The 25,611-nt window shown below is 49.7% G+C and overlaps 1 protein-coding gene and 1 long non-coding RNA gene across 4 annotated transcripts; one reads left to right on the top strand and one right to left on the bottom strand.

The window, feature by feature from the left end:
- The first annotated feature begins 180 nt into the window (after nucleotides 1–180).
- On the top strand, nucleotides 181–21,617 carry LOC140639012 (uncharacterized). Its single transcript, XR_012035899.1, has 3 exons — nucleotides 181–316; nucleotides 18,728–18,992; nucleotides 21,321–21,617. It is a non-coding gene; the product is annotated as an uncharacterized lncRNA (long non-coding RNA).
- Nucleotides 858–24,844, bottom strand: MUC12 (mucin 12, cell surface associated). Of its 3 annotated transcripts, none has more exons than XM_072837301.1 (12): nucleotides 24,711–24,844; nucleotides 11,830–13,944; nucleotides 9,780–9,881; nucleotides 9,006–9,133; nucleotides 8,631–8,695; nucleotides 5,919–6,070; nucleotides 5,527–5,604; nucleotides 5,253–5,415; nucleotides 4,026–4,187; nucleotides 3,333–3,409; nucleotides 1,384–1,472; nucleotides 858–1,193 (listed from the first exon to the last, which is right to left on the bottom strand). In XM_072837301.1, exons 1-12 carry the CDS (start codon nucleotides 24,772–24,774, stop codon nucleotides 1,152–1,154), a joined length of 3,237 nt encoding a protein of 1,078 aa, XP_072693402.1. In that variant the 5' UTR covers nucleotides 24,775–24,844; the 3' UTR covers nucleotides 858–1,151. The 3 variants fall into 3 exon arrangements, with proteins under 3 accessions (XP_072693402.1, XP_072693403.1, XP_072693404.1); XM_072837302.1 differs by having other exon boundaries at nucleotides 5,527–5,601; XM_072837303.1 differs by lacking the exon at nucleotides 11,830–13,944 and having other exon boundaries at nucleotides 24,711–24,824.
- Nucleotides 24,845–25,611: the final 767 nt, after the last annotated feature.

Genomic DNA, 25,611 nt, shown 5'->3' with positions numbered 1-25,611 from the left:
GGGCCCCAGAGCCCTTTGATCCCTGAGACTGGAGAACTGGGCCAGCCCACCTGAGTCAGTGTATGAGCTTCTCATCATTGGGGGTGCGGACTTTATTTCAGGCCAAAGGGCAGAGGGAGGGGAGCCCCTCCCTTGCCAGGCAACACACAAGCACACAAGCTGTCCAATTTTTCGCCCCAACAAAAGGGCAGGCACAGGGGCCTGAAGCAACCTGCAAGAACAGGGAAGACCCGTGGGGGGAGGCGGTGGGCAGGGGGGACGGAGCAGAAGACGCTGGGCCTGTACCAGGGAGGAGAAGCTTCAACTCCGGCCTCCGGTAAGGACGCTCCCCCTCCCTTTCCTCTCAAGTTCTCTACCTGCAGGTACCCCACCAGGACATGGGATGTAAATCATGGCCACACCTGAGCCAGTGCCCCAGCTCCAGGATGGCTGCATTCCTGACATCTATCTGTGAGTTCACAGGTGGGCACAAGCTTCCATGGCCATCCGGAGTGACCTTGTCCCCCCTCCAAAGTCAACAAAGCCAAGTGCTCACTCCTTCACCTTCTGTGGGCCTCCACTCCTCACTCCCTGGGCCTGAGGCCCCCAAAGTCTGGCCTCAGGCTTGCCTGCCACAGTGACCTCAGGCAGAGGGGACCTGATCCTGCCCTGGCCTGGAGCAGCAGAGAGGATCCATGCTGCACGTTCAACATGTGATCCCAGGAAGGGGCTGAGAGTGCAGAGTGTCCCGTGTCCAGATATGGCATCTAATCCTGGTTGGAGTGCATTCTCTCCAAGAAGGGATCTCTGGAGCCCCAGGTGTGTGTGGGTGGGGGGCAGGCCCCCCTGCAGGGTAGAGAAAGAAAACACAACTCTGCTTTAAACCTTGCTCTTTTATTGGGAGGGAAATTTCAGAGTGGGAAGTCACTGGAGCAAAGATGTCAGAGTGTCTGGGCAGCCCCGGGGCTCCTGGTTGGAGGGTGAGGGGGTGGGGAGAGGGGCTCACAGCAGGGGCTGGCCAGGCCCACCAGCTCTGAGAGGGCCACCTTGAGCCCTGATGCTCTATTTCCTTTTAACCAACGAGGGCGCTGAGGAGTAGCACAGTGGTGGGTTTTCTCTCTCTGCCGATGTCTTGTCCAAATCTGGATGAGGAGTAGGAGCCTCTGCCTCGCTCACTGAACAGTGGTCACCACCCTGGGCCTCTGGATGTGGAACTGGGGGTGGGAGAGAGGAAGTGAGGCCAACAGGCCCTCAGCTATGGCCATGTCCGGTGGAAGTTACCTATCTCTGGACCAGGGTGCTGACCGTCCCTGGGCAGCCCCAGGGGTGGGTGGTGGGTGGTAGGTAGTGGGTTGGGGGATGGGGAGGGTAGAGCTCCTAGCTGAGGACAGGCCCCTGAATCACCTCCATGGTGGGATCCACGTTCTCCAGGGAGGGCTGGAAATGGTCATAGATGTTTTCAAGGCTGAATCTGTCCTCCTTCAGATTCTCATCTGCAGAAAGAGGGGCCAGGCTGAGTGAGCCTGGGGGAGGCTGGAGAGGCATAGAGGGAGACTTCTTCCAGTATCTTCCCTAAAGTATCTCCCACTGCCCAACAATCCTTCCACCATTGCAGCCAGTCTATGAGGTGGCTCTGGAAGCGTGCCTGGGGAGCTGGCCCAATGGGATGAGAGGACAAGAGGGAACCACAGCCCCCTGACATGCTTCAGGGTCAGAAGTCATGACCATGGGTAGGCTTGGGGATGATCTGGGTGAGAGTGGACCGGGAGGAAGGCACTGCTCAGGGGTCACCAGCTCACACACCCTCACAGCAATGGGAACCAGGGCAAGCAGAAACCAGCAGGGCCCAGAATCTTCTCTTAGAGCTGGCATGTTTTCAGCAGCCAGTTTCCCAGTTCTGCACATCCCACCCTCCTCAGCCTCCATGATCATGCCTTTCTGTTTCCTTCAAAGTCTTCCCGGGGACTCTGCCCTTTACCCTGCCCTCTTCCATGCCTGTATGCTTCCTTGACCACTCCCAGCTGCCCACTGGCCGAGACCTCTCCCCAGGGTTCAGACCAGAGCTGGTGGTGCCTCCTTCCACTGGCCCACAGTGTGTCCCACCTGCTGCCTCTTTCCGCTGCCAGGCAGTGCTCCAGGCCTTCTCCCTTTTCCAGCCTGTGAGGAACAACCCGGCCCAGCTCACTGGCATCTAAACTACATCTTCTGCTGTCCATTCCTCCCATCCCTCCTACCCCAACTCAGCTGCATCTTCCATCCCCTGCATACTGCAGAGCCATCTCATTGGTCTCCCCACTTTAGGGCTGTCCCTCCCCAAGTCCACTTAAGTAAGATGTTCAAAATGTATCCCTGGGGATCCCTGGGTGGCGCAGCGGTTTGGCGCCTGCCTTTGGCCCGGGGCGCGATCCTGGAGACCCGGGATCGAATCCCACGTCAGGCTTCCTGCATGGAGCCTGCTCCTCCCTCTACCTGTGTTTCTGCCTCTCTGTCTCTCTCTGTATGACTATCATGAATAAATAAATAAAATCTTTAAAAAAAAAATGTATCCCTGGACTCCCTCCCTTAAAGCCCTTCCAGTGTGTCCCCCTCATTACAGATCACAGAGACCTCCACAACCTCCCTGGGATCTGTGTTCCTGGAAGCAGATTATTCACCAGCTCGCAGTACTGCCCCAGCCTGCAGACTGGCTCAGGTGATGCCTCCTCTGCAGTCTTTTCTGATCCCTCCCCACCCTGGCTGGGGCGGACATACTTCTGGGCCCCTGGAGCCCAAGGCATGGCCCTGTCCTCCCACTGACTGTGTGTGCCTCTGAAGCTCTCACAGGGGCTGGTCTCTGGGGGGCAGGATCTGACTCAGCCATGCCTGTTGACCCTCCATGGTGTTTGTCAGAAGGAACTGGTAGGGCAGGACCTGCCCAGGGACTGCGATCATTCATCTCAGTGCAGCAAGAGATTAGCAGATGTGACACGGTGGTTTTCCACGGCAGCGGAGAATCAGAAGAGCTTGAACACACAGGAGGCTCTATGGAGGGGCAGGTGTTTGAACTAGACCTTGGAAACAGAGCCCCCAAGGAGGGGAACCCTCCATACAGTGGTGCAGGAGGCGCAAAAGCATGAAGAAGGTAAAGGTGAGCGTCAGCCCCACACAGATGGGAGTGTTAGAGAGGAGCTGAGAAAAGACAAAGTCAGCAGAGGCAGCGTAAAGGTTCAGGGTCAGGAGGTCGCAGAGAAGCTGGCAGAGCCGGGCAGCCACAGGACACACAAACCCAGCTGGCACCCACAGCCACACTGAATCTGGCTGCAGCACCTTCTCGGCCTTTCTCCGCCCACTAGCTTGCTCCTGGTGAGAAGTACCTTCCCAGATGCCTGTGTTCTGGAAGCTGCCAGGAATGTCTTCTCCTTGCCACTCCCGAGACAGTTTGTATTCTTGCCTGCCAACAGAAACGAGGTGAACAGCTGGCGGCAGGGAGGTGGAGGAGGGAGCCTAGAGCCCTGACCCTTGGCTTCTGGAAAGGGCTACCTCAGCCAAGCCCTGGTTCAGGGAGGGGCCTGTCCCCAGGGCAGTAGCAGAAAACGAAACAACATCACCGTGGCCTGCCCCTCCCTCAGTAGGCCTCTGTTCCCTTATCTTTGAGAAGGGAGCATTAGATCAGAATCAGAGCAACTCCCTCTGACTATATCAGAGGCATCAGGGGCACTGTGCCCATTGTTCCTCAATCTTCTTAGGTGGATCTCCTCCCATTTTACAGCTGAGAAAGCGACACTGGATAGCTCATCCCCAGTGTCCCAGCGCAACAACGTGGCTCTGTGGCAGCCAAAGTGATAACACCAGGTAATGTCATTACATAATCCAATCTCAGGACCCAAGTTTTGAGATGCACTTCTCTGCCAAACAGATCAGGTCAGATCAGCAGGCTGCCTTTTGCTGTTACCCAGAGCTGAGAGGGGCTGAGTCCCCATCAGGCCTCCAAATGCTGAATTGGAAGAAGAACCTTGGGATGTTCCAACTGTGTTCCCCTTTCCCTGGGCCCAGCCCCAGAAGCTCACCTGTGCAATTTTCTCTGGGATCGGCCGAGGAGGACGATCAGGACCACCACCATGACCACCAGCAGTGCTCCCACAGCTCCCACACTCCCATACACCAGGCTCTTGCTGGTTCTCAATGCACAAGTCTCTCCCCAGTACCAGTGCGTGTCTGAGGTCGGGCATCTGGGAACACACCCAAGATCAGGACAGCCAGCTAACATCCCTCACACCCAGTCTCCCAGAAAAGAAAAATGAATGCCAAACCACTGGAAACTGGCTTTCCCTCCCTCCAAGGACAGGCATTGGTTAGGAAGGACCCAGGTTAGGAGGCTCCCTAACACTTAAAGGGCAGTGAGGGGGTGGGGGATGCCCTAGTACAGAGCAGGATTCAGAATCTGAGTTTTGGATGCCTTGTCCTAGGAATGTGATGTCCACCCATCTAATTTCTAGCTGGCAACTTGACTGGCCTGTTACCAATTTTATATTTTATGCTTTTTTAAATTATTTTTATTTTTTATTTTTTATTTATTTGAGGGAGAGAGAGAGAGCACAAGCAGATGGGAGAGGGAGAACCAGGCTCCCCTCTGAGCAGGGAGCCTGACACAGGGCTCAATCCCAGGACCCCGGGATCATAACCAGAGCCAACGGCAGACACTTAACCCATTGAGCCACCCAAGTGCTCCTATATTTTAAGCTTTTTTTTTAAAAAAGATTTTATTTGTCTATTCATGAGAGACACAGAGACAGAGGCAGAGACACAGGCAGAGGGAGAAGCAGGCCCCACGCAGGGAGCCTGACGCGGGACTCGACCCCGGGTCTCCAGGATCACACCCCGGGCCGAAGGCGGCATTAAACCCCTGGGCCACCAGAGCTGCCCCTATTTTATGCTTTAATTTATGCTCTCCCAAATGTAGTGCCCCAGTTATAGCTAGATGTGATAATGGCACTGTGGCTAGGATACCAAAAGGAAAATGAAATGTAGATATAGAGATCTATAGATACAGAATTGGAAATTGGTAACTGGAACTTTCTCAGAAAGGGGTTTGTTCTGTCCTAAGACACTCATGTCTATAACCTGCACCTCCTCCTCCCTCTGGTGGGGGCTAGGAGTGAAGGGAAACCCAGGTAGAAGAAAGAGGGATGGTGCAGAGGAGCTCTCCCTCCCCACCCCTGCTCCATGACTGGTGAAAGGTACAGTCCTACCACGAGACAGAGTGGGTGCTGGCCTTAGAGGGACTGGACACTCACAAACAGCGGGGGCCACTTCGTTGCAACTGGCATTCACCCTCATGACAGTTCAGTTGCGACTTAGTCCCAGAAGTGCACTTGGTCACACAGGCCAGCTTCCCATCCAGTTCATCCACATAGTAGAACTGGGCATAGTCCTTTGCAGCCTTCTGGGTGCATTGCTCTGGGGGTGAAGAGTGGGCAGCAAGCATCAGCCTGGTTAAAGCACCCCCAGCCTCCATATGTACTGCCCACACTTGTCCCCCAACACCCACCACTCTATGGAGGTGCTTACCCTGCAGGTCAAAGCCCAGCTTCACAGTCTTGTTCACAATGGTGGCTTCCTCATTGTAGCACAGATGTAAGGAGGCTGCTAAGCATAGCAGGAAAGAACAAAACATAAACACTGCTCTCTACCCTACTAGAGTCTTGGCCTATCCCTAGATGCAGCTGGGCCTGTTAGCAGACTCAGATAGAGGCATTAGGGCTGGTGACAACCTGAGCCCAAGACCAGGAGCAGCTGCTGGGGCACACTGCAGAGTCTAAGGAAGACACCCGGGGGGGCTTCTGGATCCCTATGGATAAGTCTCTGGAGTTCCAGAAAAGAGGAGAGATGCAGGGCAGTCAGAGGCTGAGACCTCCCTATAGGACCCCTCTCATCCTTTCCCTACCACCATCAGGGCCTACCTCTGCACTCTTCCGAATCACCAGGTAGCCTTTTGGTCTCATTCATAATCTTGACCGTTATGATTTCAATGAGGTTTTCAAACAGTTTCTGAAAATCTGAAGTGTAGTTTGTCTCCATGACAACATCATGTTCCACCACAACACTGCCATTGCTAGAATCAGGAGTCAATGATTCATCAGTCACTCTGGGTCACCCACCCTCCCAGAAAGTGGGGCCCACAAAGCAAGAAGGGTGATGGGAGACAGTTAGCTATGTGACTCAGATGCAGAACAGACTAGGGACTCTTCCCTCCAAGAGTTAACATCCTAGACAGAAGCTGCAGAGTAAAATGATCTAAGATTCCAAAATATCAGTGATCACAAGAAATGCCATTGGATAAAATTCATTCCTAAAAATGGAAGCTCTTGGGTGAAGATGTAGCAAAATTGAACCCTTGGGCACTGTTGGCAAGAATGTCAAATGGTACAGCCACTGCGGCAAACAGTATGACAGCTCCTCAAAAAATTAAAAATAAAATTACCATATGACCCAGCAATTCCACTTATTGGTATTTACCCAAAAGATTTGAAAGCAGGGATTAAAGACATATTTGTACACCCATGTTCATAGAAGCATTATTCACAATAGCTAAAAGGTGGAAGCAACCTAAGTAGGTGTCCACTGATGGATGAATGGATAAACAAAAGGTGGTATACAGTACAATGAAATGTTATTCAATCTTACTAAAGAAGAAAATTTTGACACATGCTGCAATGTGGATGAACCTTGAGGACATTGTGCCAAGTGAAATAAGCCAGTAACAAAAGGACAAATACTGTATGAATATTTACATGAGCACTAATATGAAGTCCCTAGAGTTATCCAGTTCCTAGAGACAGAAAGTAGAATGGGGGTTGCCTGAGGTGGGTTGAGGAGGAGTTGAGAGTTTTTGTTTAAAGTTTTTGTTTTTGTTTTGCTTAAGTTTGGGAAGATGAGAAAGCTCTGGAGATGGACTGTGGTGGTGGTTGCACAACAATGTTAATGTACTTAATGCCACTGAACTATACATTTAAAGTGATTAATTTAATGGTTAATGGCAAAATTTATATTATGGCTATTTTACCACCATAAAAAATATTTTAAACTAAAACTTTTTAAATGGAGGCTGTTGGACTATATTTTAAAACCAAATAAGTATGCTTTTAGAAATGAAAAAAAATGTGAGGTCACTTTAGAAATATAAGATTCCCCCCCCAAAAAAAAAAGAAATATAAGATTCCAATCCAGAAGCTCCTTGTTAGATGGCCAGTGGGACACTGAGAGATCTTAAGATAAGATCTGTCACCAGTCACAGCCATTATCAGAGAAGACAGGAGGACAAAACCCAACAAAAGCTTGTGCCAAAATGGAGATGGAAACAAGCGCTGGTCCTGGGCAAGGGGTAAGGGTAGGGTAGAGGACACCGAGACATAGAAGCGCATGGGCCCTTGACAGTATGAATATGTCTTTTTTCCTACTGGGCAAGACACCCTCCAGGCTCCCTTCCCTCCCTTCTACTTTTCACTCTCCTTTAGGGGATCTGCTTCTCCTGCCTATCCCTTAGATGCTGGTGCTTGACATGCTTCTTTCCTGGGAAATGTTCACCCCTGTGCTGTGAACCCCAAGCCACCATATGGTCTACTCTTAGGACTTCCAGCAACTTCTATCCAGGGAAACCAACACCAGAGTCTCTGCTGCAGACACTTTCTATCACATGTTCCACCACATGCTGTTCTATTACTCAACCATTCAATGTGGCTGGGCCCTGGGCACTTGAAACTCCATATGGCCCACTCATCATCTTCTTTCCCACCTCCCTCCTCTTTACCTTCCTCATCTCAGCAAAGGGTACTCTATACTCCCAGCAGCCCAGAAAACTGGTGCCATTCCTCCTTCTCTGCAAATACCCATCAAATCTCCATGATCTGCTGGTCTTGCTTCCTAAAGACCTTTCACACTGGACTATTTTTCTTCTGCATTGTCACTTCTCTGGTCCAGGCCACTATAATCTCCTTCCCCTGTCCACCATTCTCAGTCCTGCAGCCAGATTGAACTCTCTGAAGTGCAAATAAGATACCTTCCCACATGGACCAAAACTACTGATGCCTAAAGATTAAGTAACTGGGTATGGGTCATCTTTCCACCTCCTCTCCCACCATGATTTCAAGCTGCCAATTGTTCTTTATGTTTCTGCAATCAACTCTCCTCTATTTTACCTCTAAGCTCCTCATCAGCAATTCCCTCTACATGGCTTATTCTTCATGATTCAAGCCTCAGCTTAGCTATCATGTCTTCCCAAAAGATTTCCCTCCACCTTACCCAGCTTGCATTCAGCCTCTCCCATTGCACCCTGTGTGTTTTTTACTGTTAACTCTAACCATATTGCACAACTATTTTACTATGTTCTGCCACCCTTTGCTCCATGAAGACCAGAACCGCTGCATTCCCTGCACCTACCACAGGGTAGGCTTTCAATACAAGCTGTTGAATGGATGAAGGATAAATAAATGAATGAATAAATGAATGGTTCAGAGCCTTCTGGTGTTGCCTGTGGGCTGCGGGGTGGGGGGGTTCCCTCTGGCCCAGCCAGGTACTGATACTCATTCAAGATGGGAGAAGACAAGAGAGCAGAGAGGGGGGCTTCCCACAGACTATAAATCTGACCTGCCCCCAACACACACACACATACTCACAACAGTCTCCTAATGATCACGCCTCTGTACTGGGGAAAGTCTTTGCCCATATAAGCTTTATCCATCTGAAAGAAATGAGGCAGCTGAGCAGCCCCTGCTCCATCTCAGAGGAAGCCCCAGGGCCCCCTCCCCCAGGGAACCCAAGGTATTAGCTCACAGAAAAGAAGGAAGGAAAGGTATAGGGATGCTCCCTCCATTAGGATGTGGGTGAGGTGGTGCTCAAGGAAAGGGGCTCTAAGAGGACCCCCTCTCGGGACTTGGGAAGACTGAAGGGATCCATGGGCTGAGAAACTCCAAAGTCAATCAGAATGAGCTCCTGTATCCCAATGACATTGGACATCCATATTGGGGAATCTGGGATTTTCCCGCTCTTACCTGACTCTTGAATAGTTGAGTGAAATTCTGGTAGACTGGGGAGGATATGTTATTCAGGTCTTTTGTGAAATTCCTATTAGTCACTTTCACTGTCACACCTAAGGTGGCATTGATTTTTTCCGGGATTTCTGTGGGAATAGGTCATATTATGCATGAGATAGCAACCTCCCAATAATGTCTTCTGGGATTGGTTAATTCTCTGCCTCCTGGTCTCATAGAGGTAAAGAAAGTGAATAGGAGGGTGGATGGAAATTCAAGAGGCAAGTAAGAGTCACTAAAACTGGGACACCTGAGTGGCTCAGTGGTTGAGCATCTGCCTTTGGCTCAGGGCGTGATCCCAGGGTCCTGGGATCGAGTCCCATGCTGGGCTCCCTGCATGGAGCCTGCTTCTACCTCTGCCTATGTCTCTGCCTCTCTCTCTGTGTCTCTCAAGAATAAATAAATAAAATCTTTTAAAAAAAGAGTCACTAAAACTCCTGCCCCTTGTCTCTGAACACCATGAGGAGTTAATGGCCAGGATCATGACCCAGAGAAAGCTAAGTGGAGGGCTCCGAAAGAGTTGGGTTAGAAACATCTTGATCCAACGGACATATAAGCTAGTGAAAAGAGCCCTGAAGAAGGGTCCATCCTCTACGTAGGCATTTGGGCCTAGGTAAATATCATATTTTTTCCTCTACCTGCACAATGAGGTAGCAGTAGCAGAAAATCCTTCCAGTGTTGCCCTCCTATTTAAATGGTTAGGGACAATTTGTAGGTCTCAGAAAAGTTCATTACCGATGAAGAATGAGTCCACAAGGGACTTGCACTGGTAACCAAAGAAGCCTTGGGCACAGACACACTCTTTTCCGTTCCATATGGTCCCATTGTGGCACTGCCCTGTGAAGGGATAGAATTCACAGCAGTCAACATGGAAGTCCAAGGGACAAAAATACTGGCCCCCAATCCAGGTCCTGTCATTCAGACATTGTGCTGATAGAGAATAGAACCCTCTACCATAACCTCAAGCTTCAAGGGGATAGAAAGGATGAAGGACAATGGGGAATACGGAAACAAGAAATGAGAGGGGATGAGCAAAGAAAGCAAGAGCTCTAAAAATAAAAAGAGAAAATACAAGACAACATTATCCATGTGGACGACATTCACTGACAATAAGAAGACACTGGAGAGGTGGAACAAGACCACGAAGAGGTCAAAGCTGATTAGCTGATGAGAAAGGAGAGCTGATGAGCAGGAGAGGCACACAGAGTGACATGCAGAAATACTTACTCACTGTTGTAGCTGAAGACTGGGTCGTCATCACAGTTGTGTGTGTGCTAGTGAACAGGGGATGGAGAGTTGAAGAAGTAGTGACCCCAGGGACTGAGGTATGGGAAAAGCCAGGTAGAGTGGAGGACAGAAGAGGAGAAAAACCAGAGGAAGTTGTAATGGCTGAAGAAGAGTCAGAGACTGGCCTGGAGGAAAAACCAGGGATAGCTGAGGCTGAAGAAGCACCAGGGACTATAGTTCGGGAGCTGTCATATGATATTGGTATGCTTGGTGACCTTGTGCTGCTTTGAAAGATAGTAGATCCTCCACTGAGGGTGGTAGCTGTTGGTCTGGAGAAGACTCTAGTTGTAGAAGAGAAAGTTAGAGCTGATGGGGATGTAGAACTAGGGCTGTCTGTGGCAGAGGGGATGGAAGTAGAAATCATCGGTTTGGCAGAATCACTATTGGTGATGAAGAGAGTGGAATTCTCATTCAAGGTGGTGGGCATTAGTCCACAGGTGGCTGGGAGTGAAGAGGAATGGATGGGGCTTGATGAAGATAATGGACTAAGATCTTCAGTGGTATTGGGTGCATCAGATGAATCAGTTGTCTTGGAGGAATAAGTGGTAGTGGTGAAGACACTGGATTCCTCAGTGATGGTTGTGATGGTAGAACTTGATGAGGGCGTAGAACCCCGACTAGGAGTGGTAGAGGAAGTGTCAATAGAAACTGCAGAATGAGACAAATCAGAAATGGTGTAGATGGTTGGCTTTTCTGTGAAAATTGTGGCCGTTTGTGCAGAGACCAAGATAGTAGTGGATGATTCATCAGAGCTTGGTGTGGAAATAAAACTTCCATTTACAGTGGTAGAGGAGGTAACCACTGAATCAGTGGAGTGAGACAAAACAGATAGGGTTGTGTGGGCAGTGGATGCTTCAGGAAGGAATGTGGGTACTTGCCCAGAGACAGGAATAGTGGAAATTAATTCATCGAGACCAGATGGGGAAGAATGACTTTCATTATGAGTAGTATACAAGGTATCATGTGTAACTGTTGGATCTGATGTGTTTCTTGATATCCACCTGTAGTGGAAATGGATCCCCCTGAACTTGAAGTAGAAGCAGAACTTGTGCTCTCCTTGGAAAGAGTTGTGTCGGAACTCATTGTAACTATGGAAAAATCAGGAGTATCTGAATAGAGAGTAGACGGATCACTTAGACTTAAGGATGTCTGATGTGAGACACCCATGGTACTAGAAAGCTGGCCGGAAACTGAAAGGAGACAGAACTTGCTTCCAATTTTGTAAAAGAAGTTTCAGAGGAAACAGTAGATTTGACAAATCAGACACACTGGTGTACACAGTCGGCTCTTCTGTGACAATCATAGTGGTTATTTCAGAGATTAGAGTCGGGTTAGAGAGGTCACTGGGATGAGAAGGGAAAGCAGAATGTGCCTCATGTGTGCTATACAAGGAGGGGAACGAATAATTGCGCTTGACACTGTTGAAGTTAGGGCACTCAAAGCAGACCGGGGGGAAAGATTGTTTCCCCTTCACCTCCTGAAGTAGTAAAAGACTCACGGGAACTTGATGTGGGGAAGTAACTTTTATCCACTTCAGTAAAAGTGCTTGAAAATGAGTGTGTGACTGCAGAGGAATGGGACATGGTGCTATGGTCCGTGGACTCCTGGGGGAAACCAGTAGCAGTCGGTCCTGAGACAGCCGGGCTGGTAGACAGGTCTCCTGGCCTCGATGGGACGGTGGAACGGCCGGCGTCTGTGGTATGGGAAACGTGGGTTGACGCCGTGGGCTCAGATGAAGCTGGCACAGTGGGGATGATGGTTTTCTCGCCTGTGGGAGTGGAGCCGGCTTGCCCAGTGACCACAGTGTGGGTAGAGAGCTCACTGGGGCTCCATGTGGAGGTGGGAATCTCACTATCTGTGCTGTGGGAAGCAGTAGTGGAAAAGGATGGTGTGGACAACTCTGAGGGGGCAGTGGCGGTGTAGATCGTGGACCCTGCAGCAAGAGATGTGGTTGTGTGTCCGCCATCAGCATGGGTAGTAAAAGGGCCAGCAGTCGTTGGTGTGGAAGCAGAAACTGCATCCTCTCCGCTGGTGGTGCTGTGTGGGATACCCGTTGGCTCTGATGAGTGAGGGGTGCCTGGATACACACTGGATCCGTCCACGAGGCCCGTGGTCGTCTGTGCTGAGACAGAGACGGTGGTCGACAGCTGGCCCGGACCTGAAGGGGACGCGGAGCTTCCGTCACCCACCGTATAGGAGGTTTCTGAAGTAACGGTCGTTTCGGTCAAAGCAGACACAGTTGTGAAGACGGAGGGCAACGCCGAAAGGGCGGTAGTGCTGTGTCCAGTGGTCAGGGTGGTGGTGGAAGAGTCTTCCTGGCTCGAGGGACTTGGAGAGCCTGTAGTGTAGGAAGCCACTGTGTATTCCGATGACTCTGAGACGATCGTGGAGAAAGTAGACTCCGTAGCACTGGGTGAGGCTGACGGTCCCGAACCCGGGGAAGTGGCTAAAGACTCGGTGGGACTTGACGTAGACATGGGACTTGCATCACCCTTGGTAAAAGTGGTTGCCGATGAGTCCGGAGGTTGAGGAGAATCAGAGATGGTGCCGTGGTCCGTGGATTCCTGGGGGACACCAGTAGCAGTCGGTCCTGAGACAGCCGGGCTGGTAGACAGGTCTCCTGGCCTCGATGGGACGGTGGAACGGCCGGCGTCTGTGGTATGGGAAACGTGGGTTGACGCCGTGGGCTCAGATGAAGCTGGCACAGTGGGGATGATGGTTTTCTTGCCTGTGGGAGTGGAGCCGGCTTGCCCAGTGACCACAGTGTGGCTAGAGAGCTCACTGGGGCTCGATGTGGAGGTGGGAATCTCACTATCTGTGCTGTGGGAGGCAGTAGTGGAAAAGGATGGTGTGGACAACTCTGAGGGCGCAGTGGCGGTGTAGATCGTGGACCCTGCAGCAAGAGATGTGGTTGTGTGTCCGCCATCAGCATGGGTAGTAAAAGGGCCAGCAGTCGTTGGTGTGGAAGCAGAAACTGCATCCTCTCCGCTGGTGGTGCTGTGTGGGATACCCGTTGGCTCTGATGAGTGAGGGGTGCCTGGATACACACTGGATCCGTCCACGAGGCCCGTGGTCGTCTGTGCTGAGACAGAGACGGTGGTCGACAGCTGGCCCGGACCTGAAGGGGACGCGGAGCTTCCGTCACCCACCGTATAGGAGGTTTCTGAAGTAACGGTCGTTTCGGTCAAAGCAGACACAGTTGTGAAGACGGAGGGCAATGCCGAAAGGGCGGTAGTGCTGTGTCCAGTGGTCAGGGTGGTGGTGGAAGAGTCTTCCTGGCTCGAGGGACTTGGAGAGCCTGTAGTGTAGGAAGCCACTGTGTATTCCGATGACTCTGAGACGATCGTGGAGAAAGTAGACTCCGTAGCACTGGGTGAGGCTGACGGTCCCGAACCCGGGGAAGTGGCTAAAGACTCGGTGGGACTTGACGTAGACATGGGACTTGCATCACCCTTGGTAAAAGTGGTTGCCGATGAGTCCGGAGGTTGAGGAGAATCAGAGATGGTGCCGTGGTCCGTGGATTCCTGGGGGACACCAGTAGCAGTCGGTCCTGAGACAGCCGGGCTGGTAGACAGGTCTCCTGGCCTCGATGGGACGGTGGAACGGCCGGCGTCTGTGGTATGGGAAACGTGGGTTGACGCCGTGGGCTCAGATGAAGCTGGCACAGTGGGGATGATGGTTTTCTCGCCTGTGGGAGTGGAGCCGGCTTGCCCAGTGACCACAGTGTGGGTAGAGAGCTCACTGGGGCTCCATGTGGAGGTGGGAATCTCACTATCTGTGCTGTGGGAAGCAGTAGTGGAAAAGGATGGTGTGGACAACTCTGAGGGGGCAGTGGCGGTGTAGATCGTGGACCCTGCAGCAAGAGATGTGGTTGTGTGTCCGCCATCAGCATGGGTAGTAAAAGGGCCAGCAGTCGTTGGTGTGGAAGCAGAAACTGCATCCTCTCCGCTGGTGGTGCTGTGTGGGATACCCGTTGGCTCTGATGAGTGAGGGGTGCCTGGATACACACTGGATCCGTCCACGAGGCCCGTGGTCGTCTGTGCTGAGACAGAGACGGTGGTGGACAGCTGGCCCGGACCTGAAGGGGACGCGGAGCTTCCGTCATTTGTTTTATAGGAATTTTTAGAAGAATACATTGATGTTGAGAATTCTTCTTTGTTCACGGTTGTAGGTGAGCCTGTGGCTACAGAAGAATCAGAAATCATGTTCTTGTCTCTGTTTTTCTGAGTCACCTCATTGGTATTCAGCTCTGAGTCTACTGGACTTGTAGATAATTCTCTAGGTCTCAATGTTCTTTCAGACCTTCCTTTGTCTACAACGTGAGAATGCTCAGATGAATCAGTGGATATAGACAAATCAGAAACGGTGGTATAGGTGCTTGCCACCCGTGTCAGAGGTGTGGTGGTTTTTTCTGTATCTGTAGTGAGGGTATAGTGTTCAATGGGACTTGATGAATAAGCAGGAATTTCCTTTGCTGTGCTGTAGGAATAGTTTGTAAAAGATGTCAATGTGGACACCTCCTGAAACAAGGATCTGTTCACAATTCCATGATCATCTCTGGTGGTAAAAGTTTCTCTAGAGCCTAATGTGGAAGCCAACATTTCATCCTCTTTGCTAAAGGTACTGTGTGAGGTCATTGTAAGCTTGGACAATTTAGGGGTGCCTGTATACAAAATCGATCCTTCTGTGAGGTCTGAATCTGTCTGTGCTGAGCTAGTAAGGGTGGTAGATAGGTGACCAGAGCTAGAAGAAGATGCAGCACTTCTATCTTCCGAGGTGGAAGAGGTCCCAGAGGAAACAGTTGATTTGGACAATTCAGGACTGGTTGTGAAGGCAGAAGTCAATTCAGTAAAAGCTGTCATGCTGTCACCAGTGTTCATAGTTGTGGTTGAAAATCCACTGGGGCTCAAAGAATTAGAAGAACTTGTAGAAGATGAGACTGTAGAATTTGATGAGTTTGAACCAGCTGTGATGACAGTGGATTTTTCAGAAATAGATGTGGCAGAGAGAGTAGAGGGGTCACTGGAATTCGATGTGGATGCATCGTTGGTAGAGATGATTGTAGATGACTCTGTGGATTGAAAAAAATCAGAGATAATGCTGTGAATTTGTCAATGAATTTAGTGACAATCTGTCCCAGATAGCTGGTCAACCTGTGATGCTGAAGAACAACTCTTTTCAGAGGTATAGCAAGTATCAGAGGAACCTGCTTATTTGGACAACTTACCAGTGATGATCTAGACTTTTGTCTCTTCTGGAATACACTAGTTTGTCTAGAGGTCAAGATGTCACTAGATAAGGTTCTGGACGTTGATTGTGATTTATGACTTGGATAGTTAGTTGTATGGTTACGGATTTTGACAAATCTGTATGGCTGCTCAGAAATACATATATTCTGCCCCAAAGCCTATACCTTCTTCCCTAAGCACTCTGGGACGTGTTTTATTACTTTGGCATAAATATGAAAGGGAAATTGTACCACATAAATGCCCCATACACATTCCTTTTGCTCCTCATATTCTGTGATTTCCAGACCACTTGGTTACCTTGAGTCATCAGGCTGCTACTTAGATTGACAAGTCTCTCTTCCCCATCTCTTACATGTGAGAACCCCTACTCTATCCTAGCATTTCACACAGACCCAGGAGGAATAGGAGAGCTAAGGCATGTTACTATGGATAATTCACCCCCTGTCCATTCTCTCCAGACACACTTACTCAAGGGCTAGCCATATGACCACCTCTACTTGGACACTCTCTGGCCCAAGTGAGCTCCTCCTACTCCTTGGCCCCATAGCCTACTCAATAGACCACAGTTGTCTAAGAGAAAGAGTGCTGGGAATTCATCTTGCAACTGGAGGTCTCATTATGTCATCTCTTTGCCACTTAGAACATGCAATTACATGTGTAAGACTCTGTTCACCTGTATAGGATGGGACTATAATCCTGGCTCCTCTTTCCTGCCTATGAGATGAATAAGATCAAATATGAAAAGAATCTTTGTGATAATAGTGCCGTAAAGTAGGGAGTATTAGGAATTCTACAGGATGGTATGAGGGGACTTGTTTAAAAGGGCAGAGCATGCAGCTTTCCGTGTCTCCTGTCAGTACCTCACTCCACCCCAAGATGCCTTAGAGCTGCGACTTTCTCACCTCTCATGAGGATGGATCTTTGCCACTGGCAGAAAGGACCATGGTGGCCTCTGCCATTCCAGACACCCCATTTTCACAAGGTCCTGACAGTCACAGGGAGAGGCCAGAAGCTGGACAAGAACTGGAAGCCAGGGTAAGCAGGGAGTGGACAATTAGTCAAGACAGGTCATTCACATCAACAGCTCTAGATCCTTGGTTTTGAAGACCACCATCAGAATATTTAGGAAACAGCACTAGCAATCCACTGATCCATGATTTCAGGTCAAAACTATAATAATGTCTAAGACTTTTGGAATTCTACATTAATGAGAAACATTGAAAAGTTTTCTTGGCTGTTTTTTTTTAAGTCAGTAGATATGTTTATTTTGCCCAATCCTCTTGCCTGTGAGTTAGATTTTGTCTAATTTGGCAAAGTGGGAGTAGAGGATGTAAGCTGGAGAGGCTACCAAGGTGGGGGGCATCCCTGAATCATGGGTATGAAGAGGATCAGAAAGAGGCAGCACTCAGGGGCTTTGGACAATACAAAACAAAGCATAGCAGGGCTCAGAGTAACCTAAGCCTGGCTCTAGGACCTCAGAGCTGCCTTCTCTTTCCTATCATCCTTCCTTGAAGGATGGGCCACTCTGCCCTCCTGGCTTCTGAAGGTGCTTTCTGACTCACCCCTCTGAAGCCCCCTTTGATTTCACCCAGAGGTGACCACAGTCCTCAGCCTCCCTACCTTCGTGTGCCCATGGGAAAACCACTACTCAGCTCTGCCCCACCCTTGTCCTTGTAACTGCTGAGACTGTGCTAGGCCCTGGGGATGGCCGACCACTCAGCCCTCTGACCTTGATGGGGCTCCTGCCCATTCCTTTGCCAGTGCAAGGTAGAGGTAGTCAAGGCCCACATGAAGGGAGGTGGTGGTGACCCCAGCAGGGGGGGTGTGGGGATGGAAGAAGGAAACAGCCAGAAAGTAATATCTGAACTGCCGTTTCCCTTTCTTTAAGAAGAGTTTCATGGATTTAGGCATTATAAATTTTACTGGACTTTTTAAGTTATAAACGTAGACTGTTTGTTGTGACAAGTCAAACAATGAATAGACACATAAAGGCAGTTTATGGTCGTGTCTCTAACTGAATCACAAAGAACGAATTGGGGTGGGGAGAGCTGGCATTTATTGGCCACCCATCAGCAACCCATACTAGCCTTATCACAATTGTAACTCAGCAGTTATGTAGAGAACAGCCTACACAATCCGCTGACACCCCCTCCCCCACCACCCAAAGCAGAGTCTCCATGGCTACAAAGAACACTTCTGTCCTGTTCAGCTTGACCCAGAGTAGGTTCTCAGTGAGCACTTCTGAAATAAATGAGTGAATGAATACTGAAAAGTCCACCAGACTCTTTTTCTTAATATTTTAATATTATCCTATGAGGCAGGCATTGCTGTTTCTGTCTCACACGTTAACTGCAGTTCGGAGAGTTAAATTCTCTCCAAGTTTGCCTAGCTGGTAGGCTAGAATCCAAGAGGGTAGAGAGATAAGTGAGGCAGAGGGAAGGCTAGTGAAGTAGGTGTGAGGCCCGCTTTGGACTTTGTTGAGCAGCAGTGAAGAATGTCCAGCAAAAGGCCATGATCCCAACTGTGCCTTAGAAGCAGAGAGCCCTTTAAAAGAAGGAGGAGGAGGAGGAGGAGGAGGAGGAGGAGGAGGAGGAGGAGGAAGAGGAGGAGAAGAGAAGGAGAAGGAGAAGGAGAAGGAGAAGGAGAAGGAGGAGGAGGAGGAGGAGGAGGAGGAGGAGGAAGAGAAGGAGAAGGAGGAGGAGGAGGAGGAGGAGGAGGAGGAGAAGGAGAAGGAGAAGGAGAAGGAGAAGGAGAAGGAGAAGGAGAAGGAGAAGGAGAAGGAGAAGGAGAAGGAGAAGGAGAAGGAGAAGGAGAAGGAGAAGAAGAAGGCGGCCCTGGAGTGAAGGGGGTAGCAAGGGTAGAGGCAGGAAAACTGATGAAGCCACTTCAGGGACATGGTGTTTGGTCCACCCAGGACCCCAACAAAGGCTGGGACACTCATTGGAATGAATTCTGGACATCCTGTTGTCTTTCATCTTTATTCCTGGATTCATACCATTTACTTAACTTAGTTGCCATTCAATCTATCCTTAAAACATCCACATCCACAACTACAACTGTCTGTCAGAGCACACTGATCAGCTCCAAGTACCTGAATCCCTGTCCATCTCACTCGGCTGTCCTCCTACCTTTCTCTCATGTCTTTAGGGTTCCAAGATACCACCGCACCCCATTTATCCTTCTCCTTGGTCCTGCTACTCTTCCTGTTCACTAAGAGGGATCCCCGCGGAAAAAGCTCTGCCACAACTTCCACCTCCTGGAAGGCAATCTCTTCTGTGCTCAAGGCTTTCACTCACTCCTGGAAGGTACAAGGAAACAGTATCCTGAACAGTGCTCTGGGTGAAGAGCTTCAGATCTCTCCCAGCCCAGGATTCTGGTGGCGATGGTGTCCCCAAAGGAATTGGCAGAGCAGGTGAGGTTGTCCTTCCCAAAGTCAACCTCCAGGATCAGGGATGCTCCCCTAGGAAGCTGAGAAAAAGAAAAGCATAGCCAGGGTACCTGGGTGGTTCTGTTGCTGAGCTCTGCCTTTGGCTCAGGACATGTGGTCCTGGGATCAAGTCCTGCATCGGGGTCCCCGCAGGGAGTCTGCTTCTCCCTCTGCTATGTCTCTGCCTCTGTGTGTGTGGTTTTTTTTTAAGATTTTTATTTATGTATTCATGAGAGAGACAGAGACAGAGACATAGGCAGAGAGAGAAGCAGGATCCATGCATGTAGCCCAATAGGGGACTTGATCCCTGGACTCCGACCACGCCCTGGGCTGAAGGCAGGCGCTAAACCACTGAGCAACCCAGGCGTCCCAAATAAATAAAATCTTAAAATAAAAAAGCATAGCTATTCTCCAAGGAAAGAAATCCAAATGGTCAACAGGAACAAAAATAAATAAATAAACTTCACCAGTAAACAAAAAAAACTCAAAACAAAGCAAGATGCGATTTATTTTTACCTACCAAATTGCACCCCCTCTGTGATATTAAATGATAATGATAGCAGGTGTTGGTTGGGGCATTCATAGGATGCCCATGGACTTCGCTTATTACCAGATTTTCAAAGGAAATTTGAAAACACGTACCAGGGACCATCAGCAGATTCATACCATTCTTAATGATTCCATTTCTAGACACTGATTCTAAAATAAAATAACCTGATGCAGATTATTTTAAGTTTTCATACAAGAATTTTATTAGGTCATTATTTATGATGATGAAAAATGGTCTAAAAGTGTCCAAGAATAGAAGAATAAGAGACTGGTCCATAGAATGGAATATTTATCTGCCATTAAAACATACACTAACCAGGGGCACCTGTGTGACTCAGGTAAGCATCCAACTTCACCTCAGGTCAAGATCTCAGGGTCTTGAGCCCCACAACAGGCTCTGCGCTCAGTGGAGAGTCTGCTTGAGATTCTCTCCCTCCCCCTGCTCATGCACTCTTTCTCTCTCTCTAAAATAAATAAATAAACAAATCTTTAAAAATAAATACATCTCCCTTAGAACAAATTTAAACACATATTCAGAAATAGATGAAAATGCTCACGATGTTGCTCTAAGTGGTAAGGTTAAGCAAAATTTTCTTCTTTCATTTGCCTACACTTTCTCAGTCTTCTACAACAAATATGCATTCATGTTATGATGTTTAAAACATATATGCCATAAAAATAAAAGGTTAGGTATATCCAAAACCTCAGAAAATACAGGGAAAAATCACTCATAATTAATGGTTCTCAAGCCGGGATTCCCCCCTCTTTGTGGTCAAAATGCTTAAGAAAAATGATCTACAGTTGACCCTTGAATAATATAGATTTGAATTATGCGGGTCTGCTTGCATGTGGGTTTTTTACAGGACAGCATTGTGAATGTATTTTCTCTTCTTTATGATTTTCTTAATCACACTTTGTTTTCTCTAGCTTATTGTATTGTAGGGATATGATATATAATACACATGACACCCAAAATATGTGTCAATTGACTGTTTATGTTATCAGTAAGGCTCCCAGTCAACAGTAAGGCTATGAGTAGATATGTTTTGGGGGAGTCAAGAGTAATATGTGGACTTTTGAAGGCACAGAGGTCAGTGCCCCTAACCCCTTCTCAAGGGTCAGTCAGCTGTATTTGCCTGTGTTGCAGTCACACACTCATCACCAAAGATACCAGCTCTCATACCAAACAAGCAAAATTTGCTACTTTCCTGCCCTCTTGGTAGATTTATTGCTTCTTTACAATATGTGTGTTTAAATTTTTCTTTAAAAAAAAGATTTTATTTATTTATTCATGAGAGACACATAGAGAGAGGCAGAGACACAGACAGAGGGAGAAGCAGGGTTCATGCAGGGAGCCTGACGTGGGACTCAATCCCAGGACTCCCGGATCACACCTTGAGCCAAAGGTAGATGCTCAACCACTGAGCCACCCAGGTGTCCCTAGATTTTTCTTAAAAAGATACACATTGGAGTAAGGCAGACAGTTCACTGGACAAGTCTTTCACTTGGTGGCATTCTTGGGGAAAAGCCCTAGGAAGCAAGTCTGAAGACCACCACCATGATGTGAGACCATTTCCTCCTGCCATCTCCAAAACACATTTGTGCTTGTGGTGAACTCAGTCAGTTGGGGTCCACAGGAGCATCCCCAAAGGCTGGGGTGGTAGGAGTGGGGCCCGGGGGCACCTCCAGGATCAGCCACTGCACAACTGAAGGACATCTTGCAATTAACCTCCCTGAACTTCCATTTCTCTCTGGGAAATGCAGATCGATGATGCCTGCCCTGACCACATTGCTCACTCTAGAATATTCTACAAGAGAAGCAGTGGGAGGGCCACTGGAATGTGTCATGGTGCATACTTCCTTCTGGCCCTACTCCTTGACAGCCACCAGTCTGCAATGCCACCTCTCCCTGGGGCCTCCCTGATGAGGAGGGGGAAGGAGCAGCCTCTGAAGCCCCACCTGCACTCCTCCACCATCGGCCCCTCTCAGAGCTCCAACTTGGATTGTCACTCTTCCTGCCTTGTTACCATGGTCCCACCTAATAAACTTAACTATAAACTGGCTTATTCATCATGCCTCATCCAGATCACCTAGCACCTGCCCAGGTGGAGCCAGGCCTCATGTGTTTGCTGAATGAGTAAGTTTATTACTTTCCATATAAAACAGCACTTCCTTTTAATTGCTCTAAATTTATGCCATGCAAGTTTCAAAGGTTGTCCCTTTGTCTATTGTGAACAAATCTGTTTTCATCGTCATCGTAGTCTTCTTGATTTTGTGCTTGAGCATTTTCTACTTCTGCATTCACCTTTCTAGACCACAGAGCTCTGACTCCTCAGGGCCCTGCCCCAGCCCCTCTAAGACAGACACTTCTATCCTGTTCCCCTGCCATTTGGAGGAGCTCCCTTCCCCCACCTTTCCTGTGAACACTTTAGAACTTCATGTACACAAAATAGGACACGGACTCCAATCCTTGTGTTGATCCACAGCATTGTCTGGTCTTTGTGACCCCTGTAGCACATGGAGAATGTAGAATTCTAGGCAGTGCCTAATTCGCATCTACCTCTGAGCCCCAGCCTGCAGGACAGCCACATCTCGAAGCTCCATGGTGACCTCAAATGCAACAGGTCTGCCAGAAGGCCTCTGTCTACCACCAGAAAAAGGCTCCTGCCCTCCCACTCACATAGGCTCTAGAACAGTCTATCCTGGTGCCACCATAGTCCATCATCAAGGGAAGTGGGGTTCCCAGCTGGAGCCATGCCAAGATAGCTCTCAGGGCAAAACAAGGTCTGCTCTGGCAGGGCAATTCACCCCTGCTCAGTCCAAAGAGGTCCTCTGGTATCTACAAGCCTCCACCTGGCCTCAACACCTTGGTCACCCAGGGGTGCTCCCTTACACACCTCCTTACCTTTGAGGCATTCTCGTGTCAGCTACCCTACATAGCTTTTCCTACCCAGGATCCTCTTGGCTTTTCCTACCTTCTCAGGTCAGCATTCCTTCTCCCTACTGTTTGCTTGCCTAAAACCTCATTAGTCCTCACAGGGAACTGGAGAACCCAGAGGATAGTGCAGATTAGAAAGAAAACTATAGATGCCAAATGAGGTCTCTGATCTGACACCTGAACCCCCCCCCCCCACCAAAGACCTAGAATACAAGCAGGGGGTGAGGGATGTTGCAGAGGGCCGAGGTCCTCCAGTTCAGGGATGTGGCATACATACTTTCTGTCGAATGGGGATGTCATGTTAATTTGTTGTGTGACCCCAGGTATATCACTCACCCTCTCTGAGCCTCAATCTCCTATCTGCCTACATTTGTGTACACAAACTCCCTTACAAGATCACAAGAGCCACATGAACTACCTGCTGTAAAATGAGTTTGTGAAGAGCAGAGTCCACTGTGGGTGGGAGATGGGGAGGGGGCTCTGGGTATCATCAGACCTTCTGGAGCCTTCTGGAATAGCCCTACTGCCTGATGTCTCCACTCCTGACAGCCTTCTGCACTTATTAGAGGTAGATGCTTTCTGACTCTAACATGCTTTTGGGCTCACTCATGTCAGTGTTATCTTTTTCACACAATACCAAGCACCTTAGGAATAGGGATCTCTGCTTGTACTGGTGATTATCTCCAACTCACAGCAAGGTGCACGAAGACAATGCACTTGCTGGCTATGGGGCTCTTCATCATCATCATCATAATCATCATCATCACCACCACCACGACCACCCTCCTCTCTCTCCTCCAACAGCCTGATCAGAGGGATGCCTGGAGTCGGCCTGGGGAGCAGGGATGGGTTGGACCCCTCCTAAGGCTGACCTGCCCATAGCTTCCTAGTCTCTGTATTTTAAAAAATATTTTATTTATTTATTTGAGAAAGAAAGAGAGAATGAGCCAGGGGAGGGGTAGAGGAAGAGGGAGAAGCAGACTCCCTGCTGAGCAGGGACCTGAACATGAGGCTCAATCCCAAGACCCTGGGATCATGACCTGAGCCTACGGCAGACCCTTAACCAACTGAGCCACCCAGGTGCCCCTATTCTCTGTATTTTACCTTAAAGCTAATCTATAATTATATTTATATAATTATAACAATAATTAATAATTATAATAATCTATAGTTAGTATACTTTCTTACTGTCCCTAAATCCACACGGTTCATGACCGCTGCTCCCGATCCTTTCCCATCAGCCCTGCTGGGCCCTGAACATATCTAGGCAGGGGAGAAGGAGGTATGTGAGGGCACGGTGGAAGGCTGAGGTGGCCACCTACAGACTGTGTTCGTGACTGGGGTCTCAGAACTCCCTATGTGGGTTATCTCACTCCACCCTGCAGGGTACCAAAAACTCCCTTCCCCACCACTCCCTAGCCACTCCCCATACCCTACAGGGCCTTCAACTCAAGAGCCCCCTCTTCCACCTGAGGCCTTGGGCTCACTCCCCCAGAACCGCTCACCCCAGCAACTGTCCTGTCCACCCCTGCCCTCGGTTCTTCCTGGTCTCCGGGGTTGGGAGAGTGGGGATCAGAAAGTCTGTTCTGAGCGAGGGAACCCACAGAAAATCAGTTTGTAACCAGTAGCTTCCCAGAGAAATGGCCAAGACAGGTTCAACAAAGACCCCAGAGCCTGTGTCTCCCACTCAGCCCTTCAACTGTTTCTAACTAGAAGGGTTTTCCCAGGTGCCCGAGTTCTCCCCATACAAGAAGTTGCTGGATGCCCCATCCTTCCCTCCTTGGCCAGGGCTGACTGGCTGCACAGTGCCTCTGTGAGGTTTGAAAAGACCTGGCCCTCCAGGCAGATGTAGCCCGCAGGATGAAGGCAGGCAGAGGTCACTATCTAGGTGAAGAAAGAGTCCCCATTCCCCCAGTGGAGTAGAGGGAGGCCAAAGGAGAAGGGTTGTGGGATGCCAGCCCACTCTCAGCTCCTGGGCCAGGGGCTTGACATAGGCCATCAACTGTACAACCACAGGCCATGCTCCTTGCCCTGTACCCACACATCTCCAAGGTAATACCCTTTGCATCCCCAAAGGCAGAATTAGGTCACAGCCCAGGGGGCAGAAAGCCCAGGTCTTTGGCAGCCTCTTCCCCTAAAAAGTGAGTTGGGGGAAAAGAATGAAGAGGCTGGCACACATTGGACCCCCAGGGAGTGCCAGCCCAGGTCCCACTCACCCTGTGTTGCTGTAGCAGGTAGCCCGAGCCAGAGACTCAGTGTCACAATCCAGATCACCAGCATCTCCCGATGGGGTACTGGCTGCAGGGTCTCCCCTCATCAGGAGGGACCAAGAAATGAGAGCTCCCAGGGAGGTATCAGCTATATAAAGGACCCTAGAGACCTTTGCCTTGGGGTGGGAGTGCGGTGATGGGACTGGGTGGATGGTATGTGGTGACCACAGAGAGTTGGCCAAAGGGCAGCCTGTCAACCCTCCCCTCTAACTTCATGAAAGCTGACCGCCCACATCTAGGGTCTCTCCAGCCAGAGTCACAGGTGGGGCAGGACAAGAGGGTGGGACAGGAAGCCAGGGACGTGAGTGTGTGACAATTAGCCAGGGGCGGGGGCCAAGAAATGCCAGGAGGGAGGGGTGACAGTCCTGGAAGGAGCAGCCAGCCACAGGCCAGGCTGAGCGAAGGCCCCTGCATCCCCACCCTTGAGAAGCTCCTCTTTCTTCCAGCCTTCCTTCTCCCTCACCCACCCCAAGCTGACCCCTTCAAAGTTTCCAGTGCCTTCCTCTAGGCCTGAGACCACTACCCCTTCTCCCACCTGAGAATCCTATTCACGTCAGAGGCTTTATGGTCCTGGCCCCCACCCCCAGCCACTGCCAGTGCCTCCCCCATCCAGGGCAAAGGCCCCAGGTGCTTTTTTCCAAGCCCTCTCATTCTGTCAGCCTCAACCACCCCCAACTCCAGTCCAGCTACTCACAATAATGAGAACAGGAGGGTCCCCTGCCCAAGCATGGCAGGCCTGGTGTGAGTGTATCTGCCACCAAGGCTCACAGAGGCTCAAGGTCTTTGGGAGGCCCAGCTTTACCCATTAGCACAAATGGCAGCTGACCTAGCCTATGTCACTCACCCC

Source organism: Canis lupus, chromosome 8 (assembly GCF_048164855.1).
Source record: "Canis lupus baileyi chromosome 8, mCanLup2.hap1, whole genome shotgun sequence".
Taxonomy (NCBI): domain Eukaryota; kingdom Metazoa; phylum Chordata; class Mammalia; order Carnivora; family Canidae; genus Canis; species Canis lupus.
The sequence above is the reverse complement of the archived record's forward strand: the minus strand, read 5'-3'. Positions and strand labels throughout refer to the sequence as shown.